General features: G+C 46.6%; 1 protein-coding gene across 6 annotated transcripts in view; it reads right to left on the bottom strand.

The window, feature by feature from the left end:
* Positions 1-1,747: 1,747 nt before the first annotated feature.
* The window catches only part of IL6R (interleukin 6 receptor), a 79,972-nt gene continuing 56,247 nt past the window's right edge, over positions 1,748-25,472 (bottom strand). For 4 of the 6 annotated variants that reach the window (XM_059932535.1, XM_059932541.1, XM_059932546.1 and 1 more), the window contains 4 exons: positions 15,648-15,694; positions 14,418-14,487; positions 11,008-11,101; positions 1,748-5,638 (listed from right to left, as the gene is read on the bottom strand). In XM_059932535.1, the coding sequence (XP_059788518.1) occupies positions 5,392-5,638; positions 11,008-11,101; positions 14,418-14,487; positions 15,648-15,694 (458 nt within the window). In that variant the 3' untranslated portion in view covers positions 1,748-5,391. Of the gene's footprint in view, positions 5,639-6,141; positions 6,813-11,007; positions 11,102-14,417; positions 14,488-15,647; positions 15,695-25,472 lie in introns of those variants that run through there. The other 2 variants (XM_059932565.1, XM_059932558.1) reach the window with 2 other exon arrangements.

The following is a 25,472-nucleotide window of genomic DNA, read 5'->3' as shown; positions in this document are numbered from 1 at the left end:
ACTGGACCGCCAGGGAATTCCCAGATGCAAACTATATAGAATGGATAAACAACAAGGTCCTACTTTATAGCACAGGGAGCTGTATTCAATGCCCTGTGATAACCCATAATGGAAAAGAATATGAAAAAGAATGTATATATGTATAACTGAATCACTTTGCTGTACAGTAGAAATTAACACAACATTGTAAATCAACTATACTTCAATAAAATAAATTTTAAAAAAAAGAAAATAGTAGGCTATTTTCTTTGTGGACATTGGGCAGCTTTACTAAGCAATTTGAAGTTACCTTAGTAGAAATATCCTAACTGAATATTGCATATTCCCATAGTATGAGTGTTTCCGGATTTTACTGAAAAACTTCATTGTATTCATGTTTTGGATGGTCACCGAAAACTGCTGGTATGAAATAAAACGTGGCTAAGGTTGTTCTGTTGTTTTTAAGTAACACACATCAGCAAGAAGACAGAACTTTCACAGAGAAAGGAGGGGTTGGTCAGTGTTTGAAGGACAGTGCAGGGCTCGCTTTCATGCTCAGGATTGTTTAAGCGACAGGCCACTCAGGCAGCCCACCTGGTCACCACTCTGCCGGAGGGGCTGCTGTGCCCCCAGCCCAGCCCTTGAACACTGCATGGACCAGTGTAAGGCCCTTCAACGGCACACTTCTGCTACTGCAAGAAGGCACACAGTTCCCTGCCTCTGGCCTGTGCTTCTCACGGACATGGAGAAAGGTTTGGTCTCCTTATGCATTAATAAATAAGGAAAACGCTTTCCTTAGTGGCTGTTCCAGGAATTGAGTGTTCCTTGCCATCCTCTACAAGATTCACCATCTGCTCCCCCCAATTCTTCTGGAAAGAGCATCGTAAGCATGTCATCCTAACAGTGACACCGTGGAGAAGAGGGACGCACCCTCTTCCAGTTCCTGCCCCTTACGCCCACTCCTGCACCCTCCGTGGGGCCTACACAGCCAAGCCACCATAGGGACATCTGTTTCCTGTGTCGCTTTCTGCAAGACAGGGACCAACCTCAAAAGAGACGGTGGCATCCTCAAGGAGTCGATGGGCCCTGTAGGTGTGGTCGTGAGGCTTTCCTCTGATTGCCCAGGCGGCCGGGTGTGGGGTGGTGTCACACAGCAGGGCCTCACACTTCAGCTTTTGGTCTGAGTTACACAATTTCCAGGTTTCCATGCAGTTTCCTCCTCCCCAGCCCTGAACTGTTTACACAGCAACTCTTATCCACAGAGCATCCACACGATGACTTTCCTCTGTTTGGAAGATATGGGATGGCTGTGTCCCAAGTTTTTCCTATTGAGGACCCTTTTCAACAGGGGACAGATGCAGCCTATCTGATGATCAAGAAGTACAAGGTTGCCTTTGTGATTCCGTTAACACCGCCCTGTCCAATAAACAGTCTTCTGATGAATAATGGCCCTTCCTTTTCCTTCCCCACAGGTCCATCACCTGATAATGATGTAAACATGGCAGAAGCAACCACGCCCCTTCCAGAAACCCCAGGGCTCATTTGGGGAAATACTTTCATCATTAAAGTCTTTGAGAAATTGCTACTTATTTCTTAAACTTACCTGATTTTTTTCCCAGAGGTAATTTAATCCTGCATTAAGGAGAAGCTCACCCCAAAATGGTCCTCCTTAACTTTAAACCCATCTTTCCTTACCCCTTTCCCCCATAATCATTCAAGTCTTTCCTTGAAATGACCCAGGTGCCAAAGCATAATTACCTCTCAAGCATAGTTTTAGAACTTATTTATTTCAAACATTTACAATTTTCACTTTAAATGCAAAGTAGCTAGTAAAAAGAGAAAACATTGAAAGACATCATACTGACCCTTTGCCCCATATACAGACATCATCAGCCTTTGGTATTTGCTTTCAGGTAATTAAGTAAAAAAATAAAAACAAAAACTTAAAACTATTATTTCTCTCCAGAAAAAAAAAACAATGTAAAGTTGAGGTATTCTATTTAACGGATGTGTGATCTCCATCCAAATATGGTTTCTCTGTTAATGAACAGCCTTGCTACATGCTGTTCCAATCCTTTCCTTCTGAAGTAGATCTGCATTTGAGCATATGTTCATACAACTGACAATGTTCCTTAATAATCATTAAGGTTGCCATAGAAACTCACTGGCGCTGGGGCCAGGCTACACCAAGGACACGATGCTGGAAGGACCTTTCGGGGATGCGCAGGAGTGTCTGGCACAGAAGCTGAGCCACCTGGGCTCCCTTTCAGCAACAGCCCCACTGCCAACTGCTGCGTGGAAGGCTGGGATCCAGGCTCGTGCTCCCAAGGACCACCAGTTGCCCCTGCTTCTCCAAATTAAGATAAATTTCTCACCAACTCCTCCCCGACTGGGTCAATCTTAAGTGCCTTTGATGAAGCGATATAGCTCAGCACCAAAGCACCCAGGCAAGGCATTCCTGAACATTCTGCAGGAAACCCACAAACCATGACCACTCCCAGCCTGCCCTGCTCAGCTCTGTTCACCACCAGGTGGGCTCCCAATCCATTCCAGCAGCAGATTCCACCCCTTGTTAATGGTGTTTCCTTCCCTTGGGGGCAGCTGGGAAATGGCGGACACACGGGGTGAGCCAAGAGCCTAGCCAACGAACTGCAAGGGCAAGACTCCATCAGGGCAAAGAGCTCTCAGAGTCACCAAGGGCTTTGTAGACACATTCAATGCTACCTCCTCGACCTCTTTTTTTTTTTTTTCATTAATGCTACAAAAATTAATGACCACTTACTTTAATTGAGACCTTGATCTAGCATATTTTCAACTTTTCCCACCCAGCAGGATAAGTTGCCCATCTTCAACAAAAATTGTCGCTGTGCTAACATTTCACATCTGGCTGTGTAGCAGATTGCTACAGTTATTAGGTGAGTAGCATCACTACTACTTGAGGATAAAAGGCAGCACGTGTGCTGCAGAAACACAGGTAAGAATGACCTATGGATTGAAACACACATTCACTAACCACAGATTCAAGGACAGAGAAAGCTTAGGGTGTATACCTGTGTACACTGAGCAAGGCCTACAAACCCAGAGAAGACAAATATTTTTCCTTCATCTATACTAGCTTATAAAAAAATAAAGGGAAAAAAACCCTCTTCAATTAAAAAAAAAAATGCAGTTCCGTTCCAATAATAATGAAAGCAATAACAATTTGGAGATCAAAGCTGCCTAGCTCTCAGCAATCATGAGCTATCTGGATTTCACATCTTCCACTAGCACCGCTCTGCCTGGCTCTGGTAATATTACACGTGGGTAAAACTTTGTCAAGAGTTAAAGAACCGTGGGCACAGAATCACCCTATCTCATGCAGATTCTCATTTCTTATATTTCCCTTTAACAGCATTTTTGCTGTTCTCAGTCAAGGAAAATTTAGAGAAAAACAAAACAAAACAAAACCACCTGCCTCACTTTTGTCAAGTTAAGATTAGCTGCCAAAAGCAGCAACAGGGCCTGAAATTTACAGCCAAAGCCAGCAATGAAAATCACTGCATAGTCCAACATCATAACAGTCTGAACCTGGCAAACGGTAAATAAAACATGGTCATTTCTATCCTTTCCCCACCTATCTGGTGCTGGTGGTTATTTTTCTAAAATTGGAGACTATTAGAAAAGTTTTGTGGTCTGGTAAATTTTTAGTGGTGGTTACACGACTGATTTTAATCACAGCTTCATTCTGGGACCTCCCAGAATACTTGAGGGTGCTTGTTTGGGTAACCACTAACATCACTGAATTTTCAAAGCCCAGACAGAAAAGTGAACTGAAGTGGTTAGTGCAGTGTCACGGCTAGACATTTACTCGGTGCTTCAATACTAGCTGAACTGAATCACATTCAAGGAACTAACTGAAGAGAGGAAGGCACCAAGTTTAGGGATTTTTTTTTTTAATGAACCTCCTCTGATACCCAAGGGCTCGTGGCTTTCAGGGGTGGGGATTTTCAGCTGACCTGCTGGGTAATCGTGGGAGGCTTGCTTCCCAGCACTGTGACACGGAGCTGGACACCGTTTCCTTCTCAGCCGCCTGGGGGAGTAGTAACAAGCTGCTTTTCCACTCAATTAGAGAAGAGGCAGACTTTTTTTTTTTTCACTTTTTAAGGCAAAAACAAAATTTAGAATGAAACCAGAGTCTCTTCTCTAATAGGGCAAAATCTCCTTTTCTCCTCCTTTTCCACTTGACTCAGTTTTGTGCTAAACAAAGCTATTGTGCTTTTCCCCCATTATTTCTATACTGACACTCAGCTAATACTGCATCTTCCACTCTCTGAAGATAAAATAGTCAGCAGTTTTTTAAAAACCAAATTAAAATCCATTCTTGCCAGGTTCTTTTGTCTTTTCGCATAAATATTATCTTCCCTGGTTACTCAGGCTCAGCTGAAACCAAAATAAACAAAGCTGGAATAAGGCAGCTTTGATTTCACCACTGGCAGAAGCCCTCCCTAATGCCAGTTCTCATTTTGGAGGGCCAGGGGAGGGGGAGAATGGAGAATGGTGGTTTGCAGAGGCCACCGTCCCGGTAGCAATGCTACGACAGACAAGCATGGAGACCCTGTCCCCAGCACCCCCCCTCGGCTTCTTTCCTGAAGTCCTGGGATCCAAAAAGGGAAATCGAGCCAGTGCAGTTGCTTCTGGATTCAGCAAGTGCCTAGGACTATCATTCACATTTAGAAAAATGCTAATGAGGAACTAATTATAATTCCATTTCAAACCATCAGGCCCTGAGATACTATCACCCCACTCTCAGCTGTTCAGTGAAGAAAAGCAGGTGAGACTTTCCCCCAGCCTCGGTGGTTTAAGAAAAGCCAATCTCAGGCCTAGTAAAACTGAATTGCGAAGGCACTTGGGTTTCAAGAAGCTAGAAGGTGAAACTGTGCGGTGGGCCAAGAGATAAGCGACTCGGGGAGTCTTTGGCTGGAAATTCATCCCACCCGCCTGAGGGTGCAGCTCCTGGAGGTGGGTCGGGGTGCGCGGGCGGCCAGCAACTTGTCCACACCAAGCCCGGGGGGAGTCTGAGGCCTGTGCAGCCGCCCGGCTCTGCCCACCTGAGTGTCCGGTAGAGTCCTGACACCCCTCTCTTCACGGGGGCCTGAGTTCACTCTAACCCCTGGAAGCAGGGCATTTGGGGAAGAGTGGTTCAAAAACCCAACCACCTCTTCCTTCTGAACAGATGCAGCAAACCTTTTTTTCACCCAGCACAGAACTTTCTGCGAGGCCCTTCTGTAAAGGTGAAGCCAGAGGCCCCGAGTACCTGAGATGAGCTGGCATGGCAGTGAGGAGCATCTATTGCTAAGCCAGTTTCTGCTTCAGCTTCCACATAGTCCAGGGGGCCTGACACTTCAGGCTGCCAGGTGCCACCCGGCCAGCCAGCTATCTGGGGAAGAAGTAGTCTCTGTTGCTGATGTCATAAGGGCTCTGAGGGCCACTGGCATCTGGTCGGCTAGTCCTCGAGGTGTTGTCAGACCCAAGGCTGCTGGGGGACACCGGCGGGGAGATGAGGGGGACGAGCACTGGGGTGGGCTTGGGCCTCTCAGGGACCAGCTGTCCCAAAGAATACGGTGGGTGCACGCTCGTCTTGCTTTCTTTCAGAGCCTGCAGCTTCCCCGTCTTCTTGAACCTTCACACAGACACACAAAGACAAACCACGCAAATGTTGAGTTCCCTCTGTGATAAACCCGCGAGAAAAACACCAACAGCTGGCTGCCCTAGTGGCCTGGCACTCCTGGGTTTCAGCTCCAAGAAGTGATAACTATTTATTCATTGGCTGTTTATTGTTACCAGGAGTTACACAATCCTCTGAAGAGTCATCAAAAATACCCCAAGAGGGCTTCCCTGGTGGCGCAGTGGTTAAGAATCCGCTTGCCAATGCAGGGGACACGGGTTCAAGCCCTGGTCCAGGAAGATCCCACATGCCACGGAGCGACTAAGCCTGTGCGCCACAACTACTGAGCCCACACGCCACAACTACTGAAGTCCATGCGCCTAGAGCCCGTGCTCCGCAACAAAGAGTAGTCCCCGCTTGCTGCAACTAGAGAAAGCCCGCGCATGGCAACGAAGACCAATGCAGCCAAAAATTAATTAATTAATTAATTAATTAATTAAAAAAAATACCCCAAGAGAATAGGTGTGTGTTGTGGGTCCAGTTTACCAATGGGGAAACTGAGGCTTTGAGAGTGTGGCTTTGAGTACCCCTTTATAGCACCGAGAATTTAGTTTGTCCTGCTCCAGAGGCTGCCCAGAGGGGCCCCTCAGTCAAATTAACACTGGCCAGAGGTGGAGAATTGGCAGCTGCCTTTAATGGCAGGGAAAAGGCTGTACTGCTCCCTCAGCAGCCCTCCTGCTCCTCTTGCTTCCAATATTCCCGGCGTCCCCAATTCTCCCTACACCTCTGGGTCCCCTCACACCATGCTGGCACGTTCTCACAGACTCGGCCGTGGGCACCACTTGGGCACAAGTGACTCATCTGACAGGAAAGTCAATGTTAAACAGGAAGGAGATAGACATCTCTCTGATCACAGCTTCGTTCACCCTGCTCCATTCTGGGCCCAAAGCCAGGGCTCAGTAACTGAGAAAAGTCACTTGACAGCCCAAAGAAAGATGAGATGGTGATAGCAATCTTCAAAGGTACAATCAGGTCTCCTCCCTGAAGGGGCCCTTCTGTGGTGTGCGGCAGCTCATCTCCCCCTCCTGCTTCCCACTTTGTCGCCTACTAACTTATTGCCCACTGACCTCAAAGTGGGAGCAAGGTGGTCTCCCTCAATTCTACCAAACGTCAGCTACTCCAGGAAGGGCTGGGAGGGAAGAGGGGAAACCAATGTCAAAAACAAGGTTTGGGGATTTTCCTTAGGTTTCTTTTTATATCGACAGGCTATTCCTGTCCTTGTTATGATAAATAATTGATAGTTGGCTCCAAATCTGCCATTGGCTCTTAGCCTGTTATCCAAATGGAATAAACAATCTGCAGAATGTGACTTAGGCTTCGCCATTCAGGCACTGCACAGGAAGGGAACACAGCAGGGGTGCTTACTGGAGCTATGGTGGGTCCCTGGGTGGAATCCTCCTCCCTCATGAGAGAACTGAGGATAGAGTCATTACACTCTGGATTTCAAAATATTTAGACCCTCTGACCCAAGAATTCCACTTCTGGGAATATACCCTCAGGAAAGAGCATAGCTATGGAAAAAGCTTTATGCACAAAGATGTTCAACACAGTGTTGTTTACAAAACCAAAACAACAACCCAAATGCCCAATAATAGGAGGTTGGTTAAGTGATCTTGGGTATTATAGCCACCTAACAGAGGAGTGATGAAAGTGAGGTTTACAAAGAATTTGTAATAATGGGAAGAAGTGCTTATGTTATATAACTGATACTAAATTTAAAAGGCAGGATTCAGAGCTGTAGAGACAGAATAATCATGGCTACATAAAAACAAACAAGAAACTATGCAGAGGAAAAAGACTCAGAGGAAATTCATCTAAATATAAAGTGTTCATGATCTGGGTGTCAATTGCATGGGTATCTTCATTTTGTGGAAATTCATGGCACTGTACACTTAGGACATCTGCACTTTCCTATATGTTTGTTAGACTTCGATCACATTTACATTTTAAAAATTAACAGTGGCTGTCTTTGCATAATGTGTCATTTTTCTCCCTTCTTTCTATTTGGCAGTATTTAGCAAATTACCAATTTTTAGCAAATAATCATGTATCACAATTTTTTAAAAGTCTCTATTGATGTTACCTAACCAATATGGAAAGCAGTCTCTGTCCTCAGTTTTTTTCCAGAGCAATTGGATGGGTAACTGAGAAAGATGAGCCTTCCTTCTTTTGAAAAATTTTGAGGAGTGAATGAGATTTTTTGGCAAATCACTAAGCTCAAAGGGACCTTTGCAACCCCAGGGCCTGGGGTATATCCACACTTGGCACTGCCCCACCCTGGGCAGGGGTCTGAGCAGGGCCTGGGGGCTGGAGAGGGTGCAGGGCGGGTAGAAGGAACAAAGAGCTGAGCTGTCAGACTTCATTTGCACCTCAGCCTCCACCTTTTACCTATTTTACATACTTGGGCTTCGTAATATTTTACTTAAAGAAAAGGTTCTGCAGCTAAAAGAAATTTTTAAAAAACACTTATAATATCCCTTAACCATAGCAGTGGGAGAGTATGATTTTAAAATATTGAAATGAGGGACCTCCCTGGCGGTCCAGTGGTTAAGACTCTGCGCTTCCACTGCAGGGGGCACAGAACTGAGATCCTGCATGCCCCGCGGTGTGGCCAAGAAAAAAAATTGAAATGAGACAATACATTCAATACAAAATGATTTAAGTCATAGGCATACACAGAGGAAGTCCTCACCTAATAGTGTTAGCCATTGTAGATAAATGTGCAGAAAAGCAATTCTCTGCTATGAGAATCCTATTTTCTCAGTGCCTGATAGCATAAAATAAAGAGAGAGAAGCAGTGGGGCACAGGGAGTAGGGTACAGAGAACTGGCCCCTGTAAGTTATAACATCCACTTAAGAAGATGGCACACCTTTTTCAATAGCACATTTAAATTTTAAAAAATTGTCACTGATGTTGCTGGAAAAATATTTAGGAAAATACTATGCTTTGCTTGAGACACAAAATAAATGTACTAAAAATAAAAAGATGGTGTCACAGGTGGGCGGGCTTTACTTCCTCCACCTGTCCCTCATTCTGTCCACTGTAATCTGGCCACCCCAACGGTACAGTGGCCCAACCATTTTGGCACCCCAGGCTCCCACATCATCTCTACATTTATACTCTTGTCTTGACACGGGGGACTTTGGGAGTAGCGGGGTTTTTCATTACTTGAAATAACTGGCCTCTTTCCAAATAAATTTGCCTTATATGAGAGAAAATGGAAACTCACCAGGCTAGGAAATAAATTACTGATATGTTCTCTGCACAAGGCACTGTGCCTTCGGAGACTCTGGTTGTGTAGCAACCAGCCAGTGTACAAGCACCATCAGCACATTAGCAGACTAAGTCTGTGATGAGCGCTGCGGCCAATTCCCAGCCTAACGCTTCTCTCTTAGGGATTAACAGCACACCAAGATGGCGCTGCTTGTTAGCGGGGCCACTGGCCAACACTGGACTGATAGGACCAACTGGGCCCACCTCCTAGCTGACAGCAGGCTGGTGCAGTGGGCAGGGACTCTCAGGACACAAGTTCTAGGCCTGTCTCTGCTATTAATAAGTTGTGTGTCCTTGGGCAAGTCATCTTACCTTTCAGGGCTGTTTTCTCATTTGTAAAATTAAAGAGTTTGACTAAATGACCCGCAAGGCCCTATCCAAAAAGCACAAGCTTTGGGTTTGAATCTTGGCCTTACCCTTACTAGCTGTAATCACTCCACCTCTTTCAGCTTTAATTTCCTCATCTGTCAAGTGGAAATCATGATATTTACTCTATAGGGTCTGTGGTAGGTTATGAGAAAGGCCTTTTGAAGCCCTAATGATATAGATATAGAAAGAGAACACAGAAATATGTGTCTGAGGTGAGGCAATGGATCCCTTAGAAGGCAGTAGGAAGACCTCGGAAAGTTGTCATGGCCCCTCTCTGACCCAAAGGTATAAAAGACAGTGAGTTCTTGGCTCCTCCAAGGAGTTACCTCCACTCTTGAGGAACCTTATCTTCTGCACACCCTTTGGACAGCTTGCTCACTACTTCATTGGAAAATCAAAGCAAAACAACCCGAACACAGCTTGAGTTGTCATCTTGCTCATCTTCCAACCCAGACCACCTTGGTGGGCAAGCTATTTCAGGGTCATTGTGAGAATTCAATGAGCTATAACATGTGGAAAAGCTCTCTGCCAAGGTCTTACCCCTCCTTCCCAAACACCCCCAAAGACCACCTCTCACAAGTTACACACAAGGGAAGAGACAGGAAAAACACAGTGAAGTTTCTCCTCTACTTATATTATTGTAATTAACCACCATCCAAAGTCAGAGCCCAGCCTGATTTCCTTTAGGGCTTCAGCATATGCAAAATTACCAGTTCCTGCAGTAAAATCATGAACATAGGAAGTTTTCTTTATTGCCCATTCACTGGGAGCGCTGTTACGTGATGTCTCTGCAAGCTTGGGAACGAATGACAAAACCAATGACCAAATGGAGAGAGAGACTCGGATGAAATGGGCATGGGCGTTACAGTGACCAGGGCGCCAACCGAGCCCTCACCTGTGGTGTTTCCTCACCATGACCGGACGAGGGCACTAGGACAGGGCATTTAAAGGTGATCCACTAGGTCTGCTTATTTGGAGACATGGAATATTCCCAAGAATGTCTAGCTAGGCACTTCAGAGTTACCTGTGCACATACCCCTGGTGTGGTGCTTCTCTCGTGGTATTTTACTGATTTTAGTACGTGGCTCTTGGAGGAGAGGAAGGGTCATATTCTTACTGCAATCCCAGAGCCTAAGGGGTTTCTTCAGTGTCTAACACACACTTCTCCCTCTGGTGTTCACAGCCAGGTTTTCCTGTTTCTTCTCCTGTCAGGCCACTCCTTCTCAGCCCCTTTCTCATCGCCTCCTCTACACAATTTTTCAATTGTCTTCCACAGGTTACGTTGTTGGCCCCATCCTCTCCCATGGCCCCAACTACCATCTGCCTGCTGCCAATGATCTGAATTATCTCCAAAACTTGTCCACTTGGGGTTTCCCCAGTGGTGCCAACATGTAATCGTCGCTTTTCACTCAGTTGTTCTACCTCCAGTGTTTTCCAGTCTTCATGGACGACACCCTCCATCTGCCCAACTGCTTAAGCCAGAAACTTGAGGGTCAGACTTGACTCCTCCTTCTCCTCCTTTCTTCTCTTCTGAGCTGTCATCAAATCTTGTCAATTCTACCTCTAAAATATACCTGGAATCCATTCATGGCTCTCCAACCCATTGCCAGCATCCTAGCCCTGGCAAAGCTAGATCAGAAACATAAGAACACCACAGGACCACCCCCCGGGCCCATCTCACCTCAGGACGATGCCGATACAGAGGAGCGTCCCGAAGGCCAGGCTTCCTCCAGCCACCAGGAATGTGGGCAGCGGTACCGAAGTAGAATCTTGCACTAGCAAAAAAAAAAAAAAAGGAAGAGAAAGAAGAGGAGGAGGAGGAAGAGGAAGCAGAGGAAAGAAGGGAAAAAAACCACTCAGCAGGTGCTGTCAAAACCTCAGAAGAACCTCACCCCTGCAGGAGGAAACAGCTCTGCATTAACCAACAGGCCACTTGACGAGCTTGCCAGTTTTCTGGCCAAAGCCACCTCTACAGGAGTCACCCCCAGCACAACCTGACAGACCCCAGGATTCCACCACTTGGCAAGAGATACACCTCAAGCTCAGAGCTTCTGAGCGCCTGCGGCCAGCCACAGACTCCCACTCACTTTCAAAGTGGCTTTTCTAGTGGCATTCAGCCTGCCCCACAAGGCACAGAGGGAGTGCCAGAAACAGAGGCTTGGGGGACCTCATGGACGGCAGCGCCACCGAGGGCAATGTCACGGAGGCTCAGGTGCTTTAAATCAAGTGTTCAGGTGCAGTTTTCCCCAGTGGGGTGTCACCTCTTGCCTGTCTCCCCACTTGGTACTCAAGCCCCAGCCATATGAACTTCATTTCATCCTCCTCATGCCATGTTCCCTCTCCTCCCAGAGCTCCTCCCACTGCCCTCTTCTCCCCCAGGACGCTCGTCCACCTTCACTGCACCTCTTTGCTGTCCAGTCCCTCCTGGACCTTTGAGTCTCACATGAGGTGATGTCATTTCCTTTGAGAAGTGACCCTGCTCCAAGCTGGCTATGTGCCCTTCCTGGTTACTCCTCCACCTCCAGTCTGAGCTCCCTGCGGGGACCACATGTGTCTTCTTCCCAGCTGCTCCCAACGGCTCGCGCGGTGCCTTGAACAAAGCAGGCTCACCAATATTTCATTGAATGAATAAAAGAACAAACTAGCTTCACAAGCAGCCACGTCCTCCCACAGAAAGCTCCTTCCCATGGCTGCCAGAGAGAGACCCTGGACTAGACAGAGAGTACATCTGTCTACCATCATTCTCTCTTGCTGGAAATGCAGATACTTGCAGTCTCATGGACTTGGGATTCAGGCCCTTCCACCCCAAACAGTACCCAGTGCTGATGATGTCACCTGCCAGTCATCACTTCGAGTGCCCAGTGGACGCAGGCTTTGCCTTGAGCCCCAACTGGTAGTGGGCACTGACCACAAGGACGGGTCTCTCCTAGTATGTCCTACGTCTCTTGGCAGAGACAGCCATTTCATGTATGCTTGGCTGACTCGTTTACTAATATTTCATCACCTTTTGTATTTGTTCCTTCATTAATTCAACAAATATTTATTGAGTGTCTATCATGTGCCAGGCTTTGTTCTAAGCCTTGGGGATACAGAGAATTGGATGACAGAAAGGCTCCTGGCTTCCTGGATCTTACATTCTAATCAAGGGAGACAGACAAATACGTATGTAATATGATGTCAGCAGTGACAAGGGCAATGATGGAAAACAAAGCACAGGAAGGGAAGAGTGACAGCAGGAGGTTCTGTCAGATTGGGTGGTGGGGAAAGGCCTCTCTGAGGAGGGGGCATTTGAGCAGAGGCCTGGATGAAGGGGCTGGCCGAGTGGAGGTGGGGGCAAGAGCATCCAAGGTAGAGCAAGCAGCAGACGCGAAGGCCATGAGGTAGAGCATGTGTGTAAGAGTGAGGAGGGCAGAGTGAGTGAGAGGGAGAAAGAAGGAGGCGAGGTCTAAAGATTGGGGGCCTGACCCCATGGAGACTAGGGCCTTTCTTAGGTCTTTGGCTTTTACTCCAGGAGAGAAGATGGCGTTGAGCCAAGGAGAGCTTGGATTTGTGTTTTAAGAATCATTCTGGCTGGTGGCTGGAAAGGAGTCTATTGGGGACTAAGACTAAAAGCCAGCAGACCAGCAGGCAGCTCCTAAAGTCCTACAGGAGGAAAGACAGCAGTGGCTGGACCCGGTGTTGGCAGTGGAGGAGGTGAGAAGAGGTCAGCTCCTGGACATGCCTCAAGATACAACTGGCAGGACCTGCTGAGGGACTGGACATGGGATGAGGGATAGAAGAGGAAGCATGTCTAAGTCCCTGGCCCCAGTAACCCAGAGGATGTGGTGTCAGTTCCTGAGATGAGGAAGAAGGACAAGAACAGATTTGGGTTGAAGAGGCAGGGAGGCATCAAGCATTCTCTTTTAGACACACTCAGTTTGAGATTTTTAGTAGGTATCCAGGTGGACACATCACCTAGGCAGCTGGATACACGAGTCTGGATCTTAGTGGAAAGGTCAGAGATGGGGCTATAAGTTTGGGAGTCATGAGCCCATAGATGGTCTTTAAAGACATGGGGCTGAATGAGATAGATCATCAGTGAGAGTGGATGGAGAAGACTCCAAGGTCCTTCCTCCACAGCAGCCCCTGAACTGCTGCCCCAACCTCCTGCCATTCCCATATCATTTAAGGTTCATTGCAAATGGCACCTCCTCCATGAACTTTCTCTGATTCCCCCAATGGACATGTTCTCTCAAGTCTCTAAATCCCACTTTGCTCTATCTATGGCTCTCTTTTGGCCAGTCTCACACTCTGCTCTCTGTTAGTTACTACTTTACTCTTTACCAGAGCCTGCCCCCTTGATGGTAGACTCCTGGAGAGCAGGGATTGGTTCAATTCCCTCTGAGTCCCCAGCTGTGCAGGCAGAGCTTAGCCCCAGGTGTTTAGTAGGTCCCCCCAGGTGCACTGCACTAGGTAGGGCTTTGCAACTGGGATGACAGAGCATGGGCGTCCAGCATCAGATGCGGCAGGAATCTGCCCAGGTAAAGGTACAGAGGCCAAGGCCTTCCTCAGAAAGCCCAAGAGCCATCAGATGGATCTACTCAGCTACTGAGCCTCCAGAGTCTGGACCCCATGAGTCCCATACATATAGTTAAAAAACACAGGACCTGGGATCTTTCTTTTTTCTTTCTTTTTTTGGCTGGGATCTTTCTTGATGAGGATGTTACTGAGTTTTCCTGGTCTCACATGTATAGAGAATCAGAACCACTGAAATCAAGGGTTTCCGAAACAAAGATTTATTCCATTCCTCAAAGTGTATTCCATTTCAGACTCCAATAATTTTGTTGGTAGCACATTCATTTGTATTCTGGGCCAATTGTGAAGTATTTTACTGATTTATCCCACTCTTCTTATGGTCTCTTCACTATATCATAGCTAACAATATCAAACTTGGAGGTATTAAGTAACAAAAAAGAATATTTCTGCCATTGATCCTTTTCATTAAGCAGACTGGTCCTCTGCCAATATTTCCAAAAAGAAAAGGACTTTCTGCAGAGACAAGTTCTTTTGCATCCCGTAGGCCATAGAAATACAAAAATATCCAGTCCTTACCTGGGAGGCTTGTTGCATTTGCAGAATCTTTGGAGAAAATATTTTCATTATCTTCATTAGTAGTAGGTGCCTAAAAGAGACATTCCTGACTGTAAGCCTGTTTCTGCAGATTCCACCATCATTCAGGACCCAGCTCAGGTGCCACCTCCTCCTTAACCCCCTGCCTGATCCACCCAAGGCATTCCTTTTTCTATCTCATGGACCTCTCCATGTCTGACCTGTCAATCTCAACTTTTGCACTATTATTTGTATCTAACAGCTTGCCTACTCAAGGTGGGGATTTCTTCCCATCTGCCTCTCTACCAGGAGCTTAAAGTCACAGCACCTTCCACAGAGGAGAATCAATAGATACCCTGAAGCAGCAGTTGTATTACGGGTCCGGTCCCAGGGCGTGGATACCACCACTTACTAGGAAAAGCACAGGCTAGAACTTTGGATCCACCACTTACTAGCTATGTAACCTTGGGCAAGTTTCTTAACCCACGTGGGCATCACTTTTCCTCCCTTGTAGGCACAACCATCCTGACACCCAAATCTTGGTTATCATAAGGATGAAATGAGTTAGCAAACACCAGGCTCAGAGCCTACTACGGCGTGGCAAGTTCTCAGTGTCAGTTCCCTCCACGCTCCAGCCCCACAAGCGTGGGCTTCACCCTGGAGCTGCTTCCACTGGTGCCTGGACAGTCCTGCATCCAATATAGCCAAGGTGCAGGACCCCAGGCTCCTTCCCTGTGCTGCCCAGCTCCAGGAGTGGCTGAGCCTCCCAGCTTAGCATTTAGGGAGTTAAGGACCAGGAGAGGAGTTGTAGTTGGATGGGAAATTGGATTACTCAAGGATTTGTTGAGTAGCTTCAGAAGTAATCCTCTTTCCAGAAAATTATGACACCAGGAGTCCACAGGGGAAGAGCTCAGAAAAACTGAATCTGAGTCACAAGCTAAGCCGTTAGCGGTGCCCAGAGGTTCAGAGATGAAACAGCAGGCACCAGACACAGAGAAGCTCAGTGAGCTAGGCCGGCACCGCTCCACACTTTCCATGGTCCACATCCCCGGGACGAGAGAACTGCTCTTACCCTGCTTTACAGAGGCGTGAAAAGGACAGGCAAGTTGCCCGCGGCCATGTTTCTAGTAAGTGGCAGAGCTGGGATTTAAACCAATTTCTGCCTGATGCCAGCCCACAACCATTAACACTAGGTGCTGCTGCCGTGACCCTTTGACAAGAACATGAGCTCACCTCCGTGGAGGGGGGCAGCTCAGTCTCAACTGGAGAACTCTTGGATTCTGTGGATAGAAGAGTCATTATTAATGATTCATGGATGCTGAAAGTCCTATCTGATGGAATAAAATTCATCACAATGAATTTTATGCTGGAAACAAACAAATATCCAACCCTAGAGAACTAGCTATATAAATTATGATATAGCCACATATTGTAATAGCCTTTAAAAATATTTTAGAAAATAGCTAAGAATATGCTATGTTTTATGAAAAATGCAAGACAAGAAAAAGGCCATAGAGTTTGATCCAGAGCTTCTAAAGAAACACATTTATATCAGTATTCATTATATGTTATATGATATATTGCAATATATATTCACACAGAGGAAAAAAAAGTTGGAAGGATACACAGCAATAGATATAAACACCATTAACATTTTAATTTCCTTTATGCACCTTTTTGCAATAAAAAAATATTTAAACAACAGACTCTAGGGACTTCCCTGGTGGTCCAGCGGTTAAGACTCCGCACTCCCAATGCAGGGGGTCCCCGGTTCGATCCCTGGTCAGGGAGCTAGATCCCGCATGCCGCAACTAAGACCCGGCGCAGCCAAATAAATACATACTTCTAAAAAAATAAATATAAACAACAGATTCTCACCTGCCTGGGTGGGCTTAATACACTTTGCCCGAGAAGGGAGGTGGACAGGGCACCCTCCCAGGCCCCTCTCCCTCCATGGGAACCACGTTTCTGCAGAAACCCCCAAGGCTGCAGAAGGCCAAGTATCAAAGCGAGAGTGCTGACACAAGGCCAGGCTCAGCGGCAAACGTGGGCCCGAGGGACCAGGCGCTGAACCCTGACAGGCAAAGTGTGGAATGCTCTGGAGTTTAAAATATTTTCTTTTCAGTTCATCATTTTTCCATCAAGAAATTAAAAATACCACAGAAGCGGTTTACACAAAGATGTCGAGCCTCCCTGAGCCAGGAGTAGAAGGTCTAGCAAGGGGTTGGAGGAGAGGGGTGACCTTACTTCTGCTCAGGACAGAATTTCCAGAGGGAGTGTGCCTTCCCAGGAGGGGAGAAAAACCACACGCTAGGAGCACTGGAAGGGACACAAGAGCACGTTCACCCTCCGCACGGTACAGAGAGGAAACAGAGGCCCAGAGAGGGAAAGCAACTCGTCCAAGGTCATACATCAAGTTAGCCCCAAATCAACCTAGGATAAATGGGAGGGACACAGTCTCTTATTCCTGTGTGTTCTTCCCAGACCAGCCTAGCAGAGAACAGTTAGACTCATAGCAGGGGGTGATTGAAGGATTAAAGGAGGGTGCGGGGATACTAGAATGAAAGCTAAAACCAGGAGACAGGGGCAACGCTACATAGGAAATATGGCTGACCATGGATGGTCATTCAGTGCAGTGGTTCCCAAACCCAGACATGTTCAGCACCACTGGTGGCCTTTTAGGTCCCATCCTTGACCTATGGCCTCAGGATCTCCAGGATGGGATTCAGACATCAGGGTTTTGAAAAGGTTCCCCAAACCCAGAGAGATGTTTCAGGAAGAAAGGGAGACTAGTATACTTTCAACCCTCAGCTCTGACCCCCCAACATGGTATGTGGTCCAGAAAAGGATGTTTAACCTTTGGTGGCTCAGATTTCCAGGGATAAAGTAGGAATTTTATCTCAAGTAACCCAGGAATGTTACCAGAATGGATAAAATTTTTCTAATGCACAGTAAGATTGTCTTACATAACAAGACTTTTTAAAAAACTCCCTAGGGACTTCCCTTGTGGCACGGTGGTTAAGAATCCACCTGCCAATGCAGGGGACATGGGTTCGATCCCTGGTCTGGGAAGATCCCACATGCTACGGAGCGACTAAGCCCGCGAGCCACAACTACAGAGCCCACGTGCTGCAACTACTGAAACCCGCACACCTAGAGCCCATGCCCCGCAATAAGAGAAGCCACTGCAATGAGAAGCCCACGTACCACAAAGAAGAGTAGCCCCCGCTCACCACAACTAGAGAAAGCCTGCACACAGCAACGAAGACCCAACACAGCCAAAAAGAATAAAAATTTTAAAATAAATAAATAAATTTTTTTAAAAAGCTCCCTAGATGATGATGGGGACCCCTGATTCAGACCATTTGTCCCCTGAGATGGAGCAACTTTTGCATCATTATTACTAATAATCATTTCCATTTTACAGATGAAAAAACTGGGGCTCAGGGTCGGAGGAAATAAGTTAGGTTAATAATACTAACTGCATACTAATAGAATATTACCAGTATTTCTAGCAGCAACCTTTGTGGAAGCTCACCCTACTCCAGTTCCAAGTGGTTCTTAGCCTATGTGATGCTGAAGCCTCACAGCAATATACGAGGCAGGTACTATCATCTCAGGTTTACAGAGACATGGAGGCTCAGGAAGGCTATAAAACATTAGCAACATCTGTGAGCACATTTTTTTTTTTTTCTGTTTGGACAGAAGTATTTCATATTTCTCCTAAAGTATTTTATATTTCCCAATGCCTCCCTTCAGCTAGCATGTTGGGTGAAAGAGGAGAAGGAACCATCATTCACTGGTCCCCTTGTGCCCCCGTGTGCCCCCCATGTGCCAGGACGTTACAGGGGTAAGGATAGTGGTGGTGGTAACTAGACAAAACAGCAACAATAACAATGCCTAATATTTATTGAGCACTTCCTATGTGCCAGGCACCATTCTACCTACTTTACATGAATTAACTCATTTAATCCTCACAACAGTACTCTGAGATTGGTACCGTTTTTATCCCCACTTTACATATGGGGAGAATGAGGCACAGGGAGGTTAAATAGCTTGCCTGAAGTTTTGTAAGAAGTAAGTGTTAAGGCTTTCTGACTCCAAGAATACTCTTTTTTCCCCTTTATTAAAAAAAAAAAAAAAAAAATCACCTCTAGATTGAACATTTCTCAAATTCAGGGACTGTATCTTACTCATCTTTGTAAACTCACTTCTTAACACAGGCCTGGCATCTTGCTGAAAAACTGTGTAGTTAGAAAAATTTTAATTATGGAAAAAATCACTTGGAAAAAAAAGACTATTCGACACATTAACATCAACACTGTGTCCCCTGTATTAATATTTCCAGATTGTAAGGTGTACTTTTATATTCATAACAAAGTGAATGAATGAATGACCATACTCCAATAAGTGAGACTGATAAAGACCACCTGTGAGTTTTTTCCACACAAGTTTTTAAAACAAGAGACTTACTTCTGTTAATTTGAGAATGGATTTGGGTTTGCTTGCTTGGGTTTTGGAGTAGAGAAATCCAATATAAAAGATGGCAGGGGTCTTCATACAGATGTGTAACCTTGGACAAGACACTCAACCTCTTTTAGGCCTTGTTTCTTCACTTCTAAGCAAGGGGATAGCTTCCTCCTGCACAGATCACCTGGGATCACAGGCTGAAAGGACCTAGCACTCGCCCGGCACACAATAATATCTGTTTAAAAACTGACCCAACTCTCAAAATTCAGAGCAGAGAATATAAAACATTTTCTTAACACAATAATATTTTTAAACCTAGATGACCTTGGGTATAGCGATAACATTTTATTTTATTTTATTTATTATTTATTTATTTATTTATTTATTTATTTATATTTTTGGCTTCGTTGGGTCTTCATTGCCGCGTGTGGGCTTTCTCTAGTTGCGGAGAGCGGGAGCTGCTTCTCGTTGCGGTGGCTTCTCTTGCTGCAGAGCACAGGCTCTAGGCACGGGGGCTTCAGTAGTTGTGGCGCACGGGCTTAGTCGCTCCGCGGCATGTGGGATCTTCCCGGACCAGGGCTCGAACCCGTGTTCCCCTGCATTGACAGGCGGATTCTTAACCACTGCGCCACCAGGGAAGTCCCACTAACACAATCTTTTTAAATTGTATATTATGACCAGTTAAGATATGGGCCACTGGGCTCCACGGTTGGAGTACATACATAGAGGGAAAGTAGGAGTGGGCTGAGAATAAGAAGAGGAAAAGGAAAGAAAAAGGAAGCCAGAGAGTGGCAGAGAGATGAGGAAACAAGGGAAGAGGGACAAACCACAAAGCCAGACATTCCCAGAGAGGGGTTGGGGGCGAGGACACAGGGACCCACAAGCTGAGCAGCACCTTCCACTCTGAGCTTCACACCTTCCCTCACAACCTGTAAACCACCAACCAGAAAGTTAATCACGGCTCCTCCATTCATGAAAAAAAACCAAAACCAAACCAAAACCAAAAAACCTCACCAAGTATCTGACAGTCTCCTGAGGAGAAAGAAGTAACCTCCAGCTGGGCCCCAACACCACCCAGAATGGTCTGTGGAGAAGTCTATTGGTCTGAGGCCAAAGGAGAAAAAGATGGACAAGGCAGCGTGGATATTTGCATGGTGTAAGATTGCCAAAGTGTCTTCCTTCTGAGCTTAAGCCCTTGTTTCATCCTCTCTTTTATGAAATAATGGTGATGGTCAATGGCAATAGCAACTTTTTACTTAACCATTTAACTTTATGTCCTTACTTTGCAAAATTAAAAGTTGGTGACCTTATTTGGTCCCCAAAATTCTTTTTGAACTTTTACAGAAATCCCAGGAAGCTCTGAGCTATCAGGGAGGGTGTGGGAGCAACAATGCAGGCTTGTGATCTAGAAAGATGCCCGTAGCAGTGGCGTGGAGGACGCCTGGTGCTCGCACACCAGAGACAGAGATCAGTTTCTGGGGTCGTTATAAGAATTCTGTCGAGGGCTTCCCTGGTGGCACAGTGGTTAAGAATCCGCCTGCCAATGCAGGGGACACGGGTTCGAGCCCTGGTCCGGGAAGACCCCACATGCCGCAGAGCAACTAAGCCCATGTGCCACAACTACTGAGCCTGCATGCCAGAACTACTGAAGCCCGCGCACCTAGGGCCCATGCTCTGAAGCAAGAGAAGCCACCGCAATGAGAAGCCCGCTCACCGCAACAAAGAGTAGCCCCCACTCGCTGCAACTAGACAAAGCCCACACAGCAGCAACGAAGACCCAATGCAGCCAAAAATAAATAAACTTATTTATTTATTTATTTATTTATTTATTTATTTATTTATTTATTTTAAAAAAAGAATTCTTTCGAGATGGGACAAGAACCTGAGCCAAGGAAGGGGGGTGTCTAGCCTGATGTCCTGGGGGTGTCCTGGCTCAGGGAGCGGGCTGGGTGGTGGTGTCCTTCTCTGGACAAAGAACACAGGGAGGTTTGTGAGGGAGGATGTGGGCCCAGCTCTGGGCAGAGTGGAGACAAGAATCCAGAGCTCAAGAGACAGGTGTGGCCTGAGACACATGTGAATTGCTGGCATTTGGTATACACTTACCACGTGCAGGGCTGGGTGCAAACGGCTCTCCATCTCGTTTAATCCTCACAACAACCCTGTGAGGCGGGTTTTTTGGTTTTCGGGGTTTTGAGGCAGGCCTATTATTCCCATTTGACAACTAAGCACACCTGGGCTCCGTCAGGCACTTCCCTAAGGTCGCACTGTGAAGGGGGAGGGCCAGCAACCAGAGCCCAGTCCGCCTGATGCCCAGCGAGGACAATGCACAGAGTGGACGTGGACAGGCCACCCCATGGAAGGGGCACATGGAGACACCGTGGAAAACAGCACAAGAGTGGAGGCAGGGGATGCACATTGATGGTTGAACGGGGCACAATCTCTTCAGAAACGTGTCCCCAAGTGCCCTTTAACCTGCACAACTTCCCCCTCGGGGGTGCCAAGGAGAGGAACACAGTGAACCCCCCCAAGATGGGACCGGAGGGTTTGAGGTGACAGTACATGGCTTCAGGGATCAGGCCAGGGAGACCCACCTGCCCGGAGAGTCCGCAGCCCTGGCCTCTGGGCACCCCAAAGGCCTTGCGGATGCAAACCTCTGGCACCTCCTCAACAGTGTGATTCCAAAGAATGGGTCCACGTCACTCGCTACCTGTCACAAGTGGTTCTAATTATTTTCCAGGTGTCAGTGAGCAGGGTGTGAGAGGGAGTTAAAGGGAGCAAGAAATAACCCTCTTATGCCTAATGGGCTTTTCCCTGGCACTTTGCCCCAAGCTCGCTGTGCAAAGGGTCCACAGACTTGCTAGATGCCAGCCCTGCCAGTGCTACCGGAAAGGACAAATCTGGGAGAACTCCCAATCTGGAAAGACCGGCTGACCAGCCGCCTGTCAATGTGTAACCTCTTCTTCCTGCCCTGACATTAGGGTGACATCAGCCCTGACATGCAGGGACTCAATGAGTTCCTGCAGCAGGTGCTGTCAGCAGTCACCTGGCCTTGCTGGCCGGAGCAGGGGCCCCAGACTGGGTGACTCTGCGCCCAGCGCTCACACAGGGAACCTTGGTGTGGCCACAGACTGTGTGTGGCCAGGCCATGGCCTCAAGGGGGCAGCACTCACTGAAGTCCAGGCTCCTCAATCCCCTCCCCCAGGCCTCTACCAGCCCCCCTCCACCCCCACTCTCTGCAGGCCTTCCGGCAGGAGCAGCCTGCCTCCACCTGCCCCACTGGGACCTCCCACCCACACATCTGTGCTCCAGCCCCACCAAAAGGCCTTGCCCTTGTTCACAGTCCGTGCCTTTGCACCTGCTGTTCCCGCTGCCTATAAGCCCCATTCTCTACCTGGGAAACTCCTACACATCCTCCAAGACATAACTCAAATGTCACCTCCTCCATGAAGCTTTTCCTGCTCTTTCTAAACTGCCCCAAGTATTGTCTGCTCCACAGCCTTATCAAGTACAATGGGATGCTCCCCCAGCCCCACAGCACATTCTATAATCACTGGGAAAGCTTTCGAAAATACCATTCCACATTCCCCTCCACATTCCAATTCAGTGGGTCCAGGATTGTATCCAGGGCAGCAATTCTAGGATGCCCATAGCCCCGCTCTCTTTATCCCAAGAACCAATCAACATGGCACTGCAAATTGATAATCCTTCTACATTTGCAGTACAGGTTATTATTTCTAAAGAATGTTTTCTCACTAAATTCATAAAAATTCCCAAAGGGGACAAAACAGGTCATGTCATCTCCATTTTACAGATGACAAGACTGAGGCTTTGAGAAGTAAACTAACTTTACTAAGGTCATACAGCATGATTCCCAGGTGCAGTGTAGTCCCCTTGACCTCTGTGTCAAGGGGTTAAAAAGCCCTTGGGGTTAAAAAGCCCATCGATGCAGTATCTAGTGCACTGACATGTCCCAAACAGTCAAATAACTCTACCATCAGTAAAACACACCTAACCTCCCTCTCATTTTCCAGAAATGCTCCCCAATTTCCAGCCTAAATCCCTCTTGCATCAGAATCATCCAAGTTCTTCTTGCTCTGCCCTCAGTGGAGAAGGGAGAAGCTGGTATCTCTCTTGGACATTCACCACTGGGGTTTTGAAGAACACCCCCCCCAAAAAAAAAAACCACACATGTACAGAACGGGGAGCTCAAACTCTTCAGCTGCTTATGTGAACAGAGGCCAAGAGTTCTGTCTGAGCTTACACAGTCACTGTAGCAAGTCACAGAAGCACAGGACCTGAGGCTGAAAAGTCAGAGACATGTCTCTGCTGCACCATCTTCCACTGTCAGGAGAACGTCAACAATTTAAAGAGGAACATCCACAAATGAGACCAGCTTTAAGGGAAGGTGACCAGACAGGTAAGGAATCCACAAGCCATCCCATACAACAGCCTGGGAACAGAAGCCCAAGCAGATGCGAGTCCCCTGGGAATTCCAGAAGAATTCAGAGAAAGCAGACTAGCAGACTTATCAGGGGTTACCCTGGAGACCAAGGTCCACTGAGGCCAGATTTGGATTCACATGAGAAAGAACTTTCTACTTGAATAGACAGTTCTCATAAAAAGATATACAAAGAGCCAGTAAGCACATGAAAAGATGGTCAACATCACTGCTTATTATGGAAATGCAAATCAAAACCACAATACCACACCCATAAGGATGGCTCTTTGAATGAAAGAAAGAAAGAGAGGAAGGGAGGGAGGGAGAGAAAGAGAAGAAAGAGAGAGCAAGAAAGAAAGAAAGAAAGAAAGAAAGAAAAAGAAGGAGGGAGGGAGGAAGGGAAGGAGGCAGAGAAAGAAAAAGAAAGCGAGAGGAAGAAAGAAAGGAAGGAAGGAAGGAAGAAAAAGAGAGAGAAAGAAAGAAAGAAGAAAGAGAGAGGGAGGGAGGGAGGAAGGAAAGAAGGAAGAAAATACTAAGTGTTGGCTAGGCTATGAAGAAATTGGAACCCTGCACATTGCTGATAGGAATGTAGGAATGTAAAAAGGTGTAGCCACTGTGGAAACCAGTATGGTGGTTCTTCAAAAAATTAAAAATAGCATTACCATATGATGTAGCAACTACACTTCTGGGTATATACTCAAAAGAATTGAAAGCAGAGACCCAAACAGATATTTATACACCCATGTTCATAGCAGCATTATTCACAATAGTCAAAAAAAGTGGGAGCAACCCAAGTGTCCATCTATGGATGAATAGATAAACAAAATATAGTATATACGTACAATGGAATATTATTCAGGTTTAAAAGGGGAGGAAATTCTGACACAGGTTATAACATGGATGAATCTTGAGGATGTTATCCTAAGTAAAATAAATCGGTCACAAAAAGACAAATACTGTATGATTCCACTTATATGACGTACTTAGAGTAGTCAAACTCATAGAGATAGAGAGTAAAATGGTGGTCACCAGGGGCTGGAGGTAGGGGTGAATGGGAAGTTACTATTTAATGGGTATAGAGTTTCAGTTTTGCAAGATGGAAAGAGTTCTGGAGATGGATGGTGGTGATGATTGCACCACAATGTGAATGAATTTAACGCCACTGAACCATAAGCTTTAAAATGGTTAAAGTGGTAAATTATAAGTTATGTATATTTTACCACAATTTAAAATTTTAAAAAAACAAGAAAGAACTTTCTAACAAAACAGGATTTCCTAAAGCTGTTTGTAACCATCTAAATTAAGTGGTTGGGATAAAAAGTAAACAGGTGTCGGCCTGTATCCAGAACATTTCCTCTGCACAATGTGATAAATGATTTGCTCCCCTTGCAAAGGCTCCTAAGGCCATGTTAATGTTTGGCATTCAGATAATGAGCGTGTTTTCGCTCAAAGTGTATACAAACCAAAGACAATCGTGGACGGGGCAACACAATCTAGCCTGAAGGATGTTCTGATTTATTTAAATGGTCTTTCTAAATAAGATATAGTAGTTAGGCCTCCCTTCTTGTCCAGGTCTTAGCAGGAAATAAACTTTTGAGGAGAGGATTCAATAGAAAGTTGCCTCCTGTTCTTAATGGACAGGAGAGGGGGACAGCACAAGAAAAGATCTGAGCCTGCACTTGACGTTGCCTACATCCAATTAACAAGACACCCTAAGCCCTAAGCCCACTCCTCTGGCTCTCCCGGGAGAAGAGAGACAAGGATCACACACTGCAAAGCCAGTGTAGAGAAAAGGCCATCACATTACAGCATCCACTCTGGGGGAAGAATGCCAGCCTACATATAAAAATCTCCCTGAAGGGACTTCCCTGGTGGCACAGTGGTAAAGAATCCGCCTGCCAATGCAGGGGACACAGGTTCGATCCCTGCTCTGGGAAGATCCCACATGCCGCGGAGCAACTAAGCCCGTGCACCACCACTGCTGAGCCTGCGCTCTGAGCCCGCGAGCCACAACTACTGAGCCCACGCACTGCAACTATTGAAGCCCACTTGCCTAGAGCCCGTGCTCCACAACAAGAGAAGCCACCACAATGAGAAGCCCACTCACCACAACGAAGACTAGCCCCCGCTCACCGCAACTACAAAAAGCC

The sequence above is a fragment of the Balaenoptera ricei genome, chromosome 1 (genome assembly GCF_028023285.1).
Source record: "Balaenoptera ricei isolate mBalRic1 chromosome 1, mBalRic1.hap2, whole genome shotgun sequence".
Lineage (NCBI taxonomy): Eukaryota > Metazoa > Chordata > Mammalia > Artiodactyla > Balaenopteridae > Balaenoptera > Balaenoptera ricei.
The sequence above is the reverse complement of the archived record's forward strand: the minus strand, read 5'-3'. Positions and strand labels throughout refer to the sequence as shown.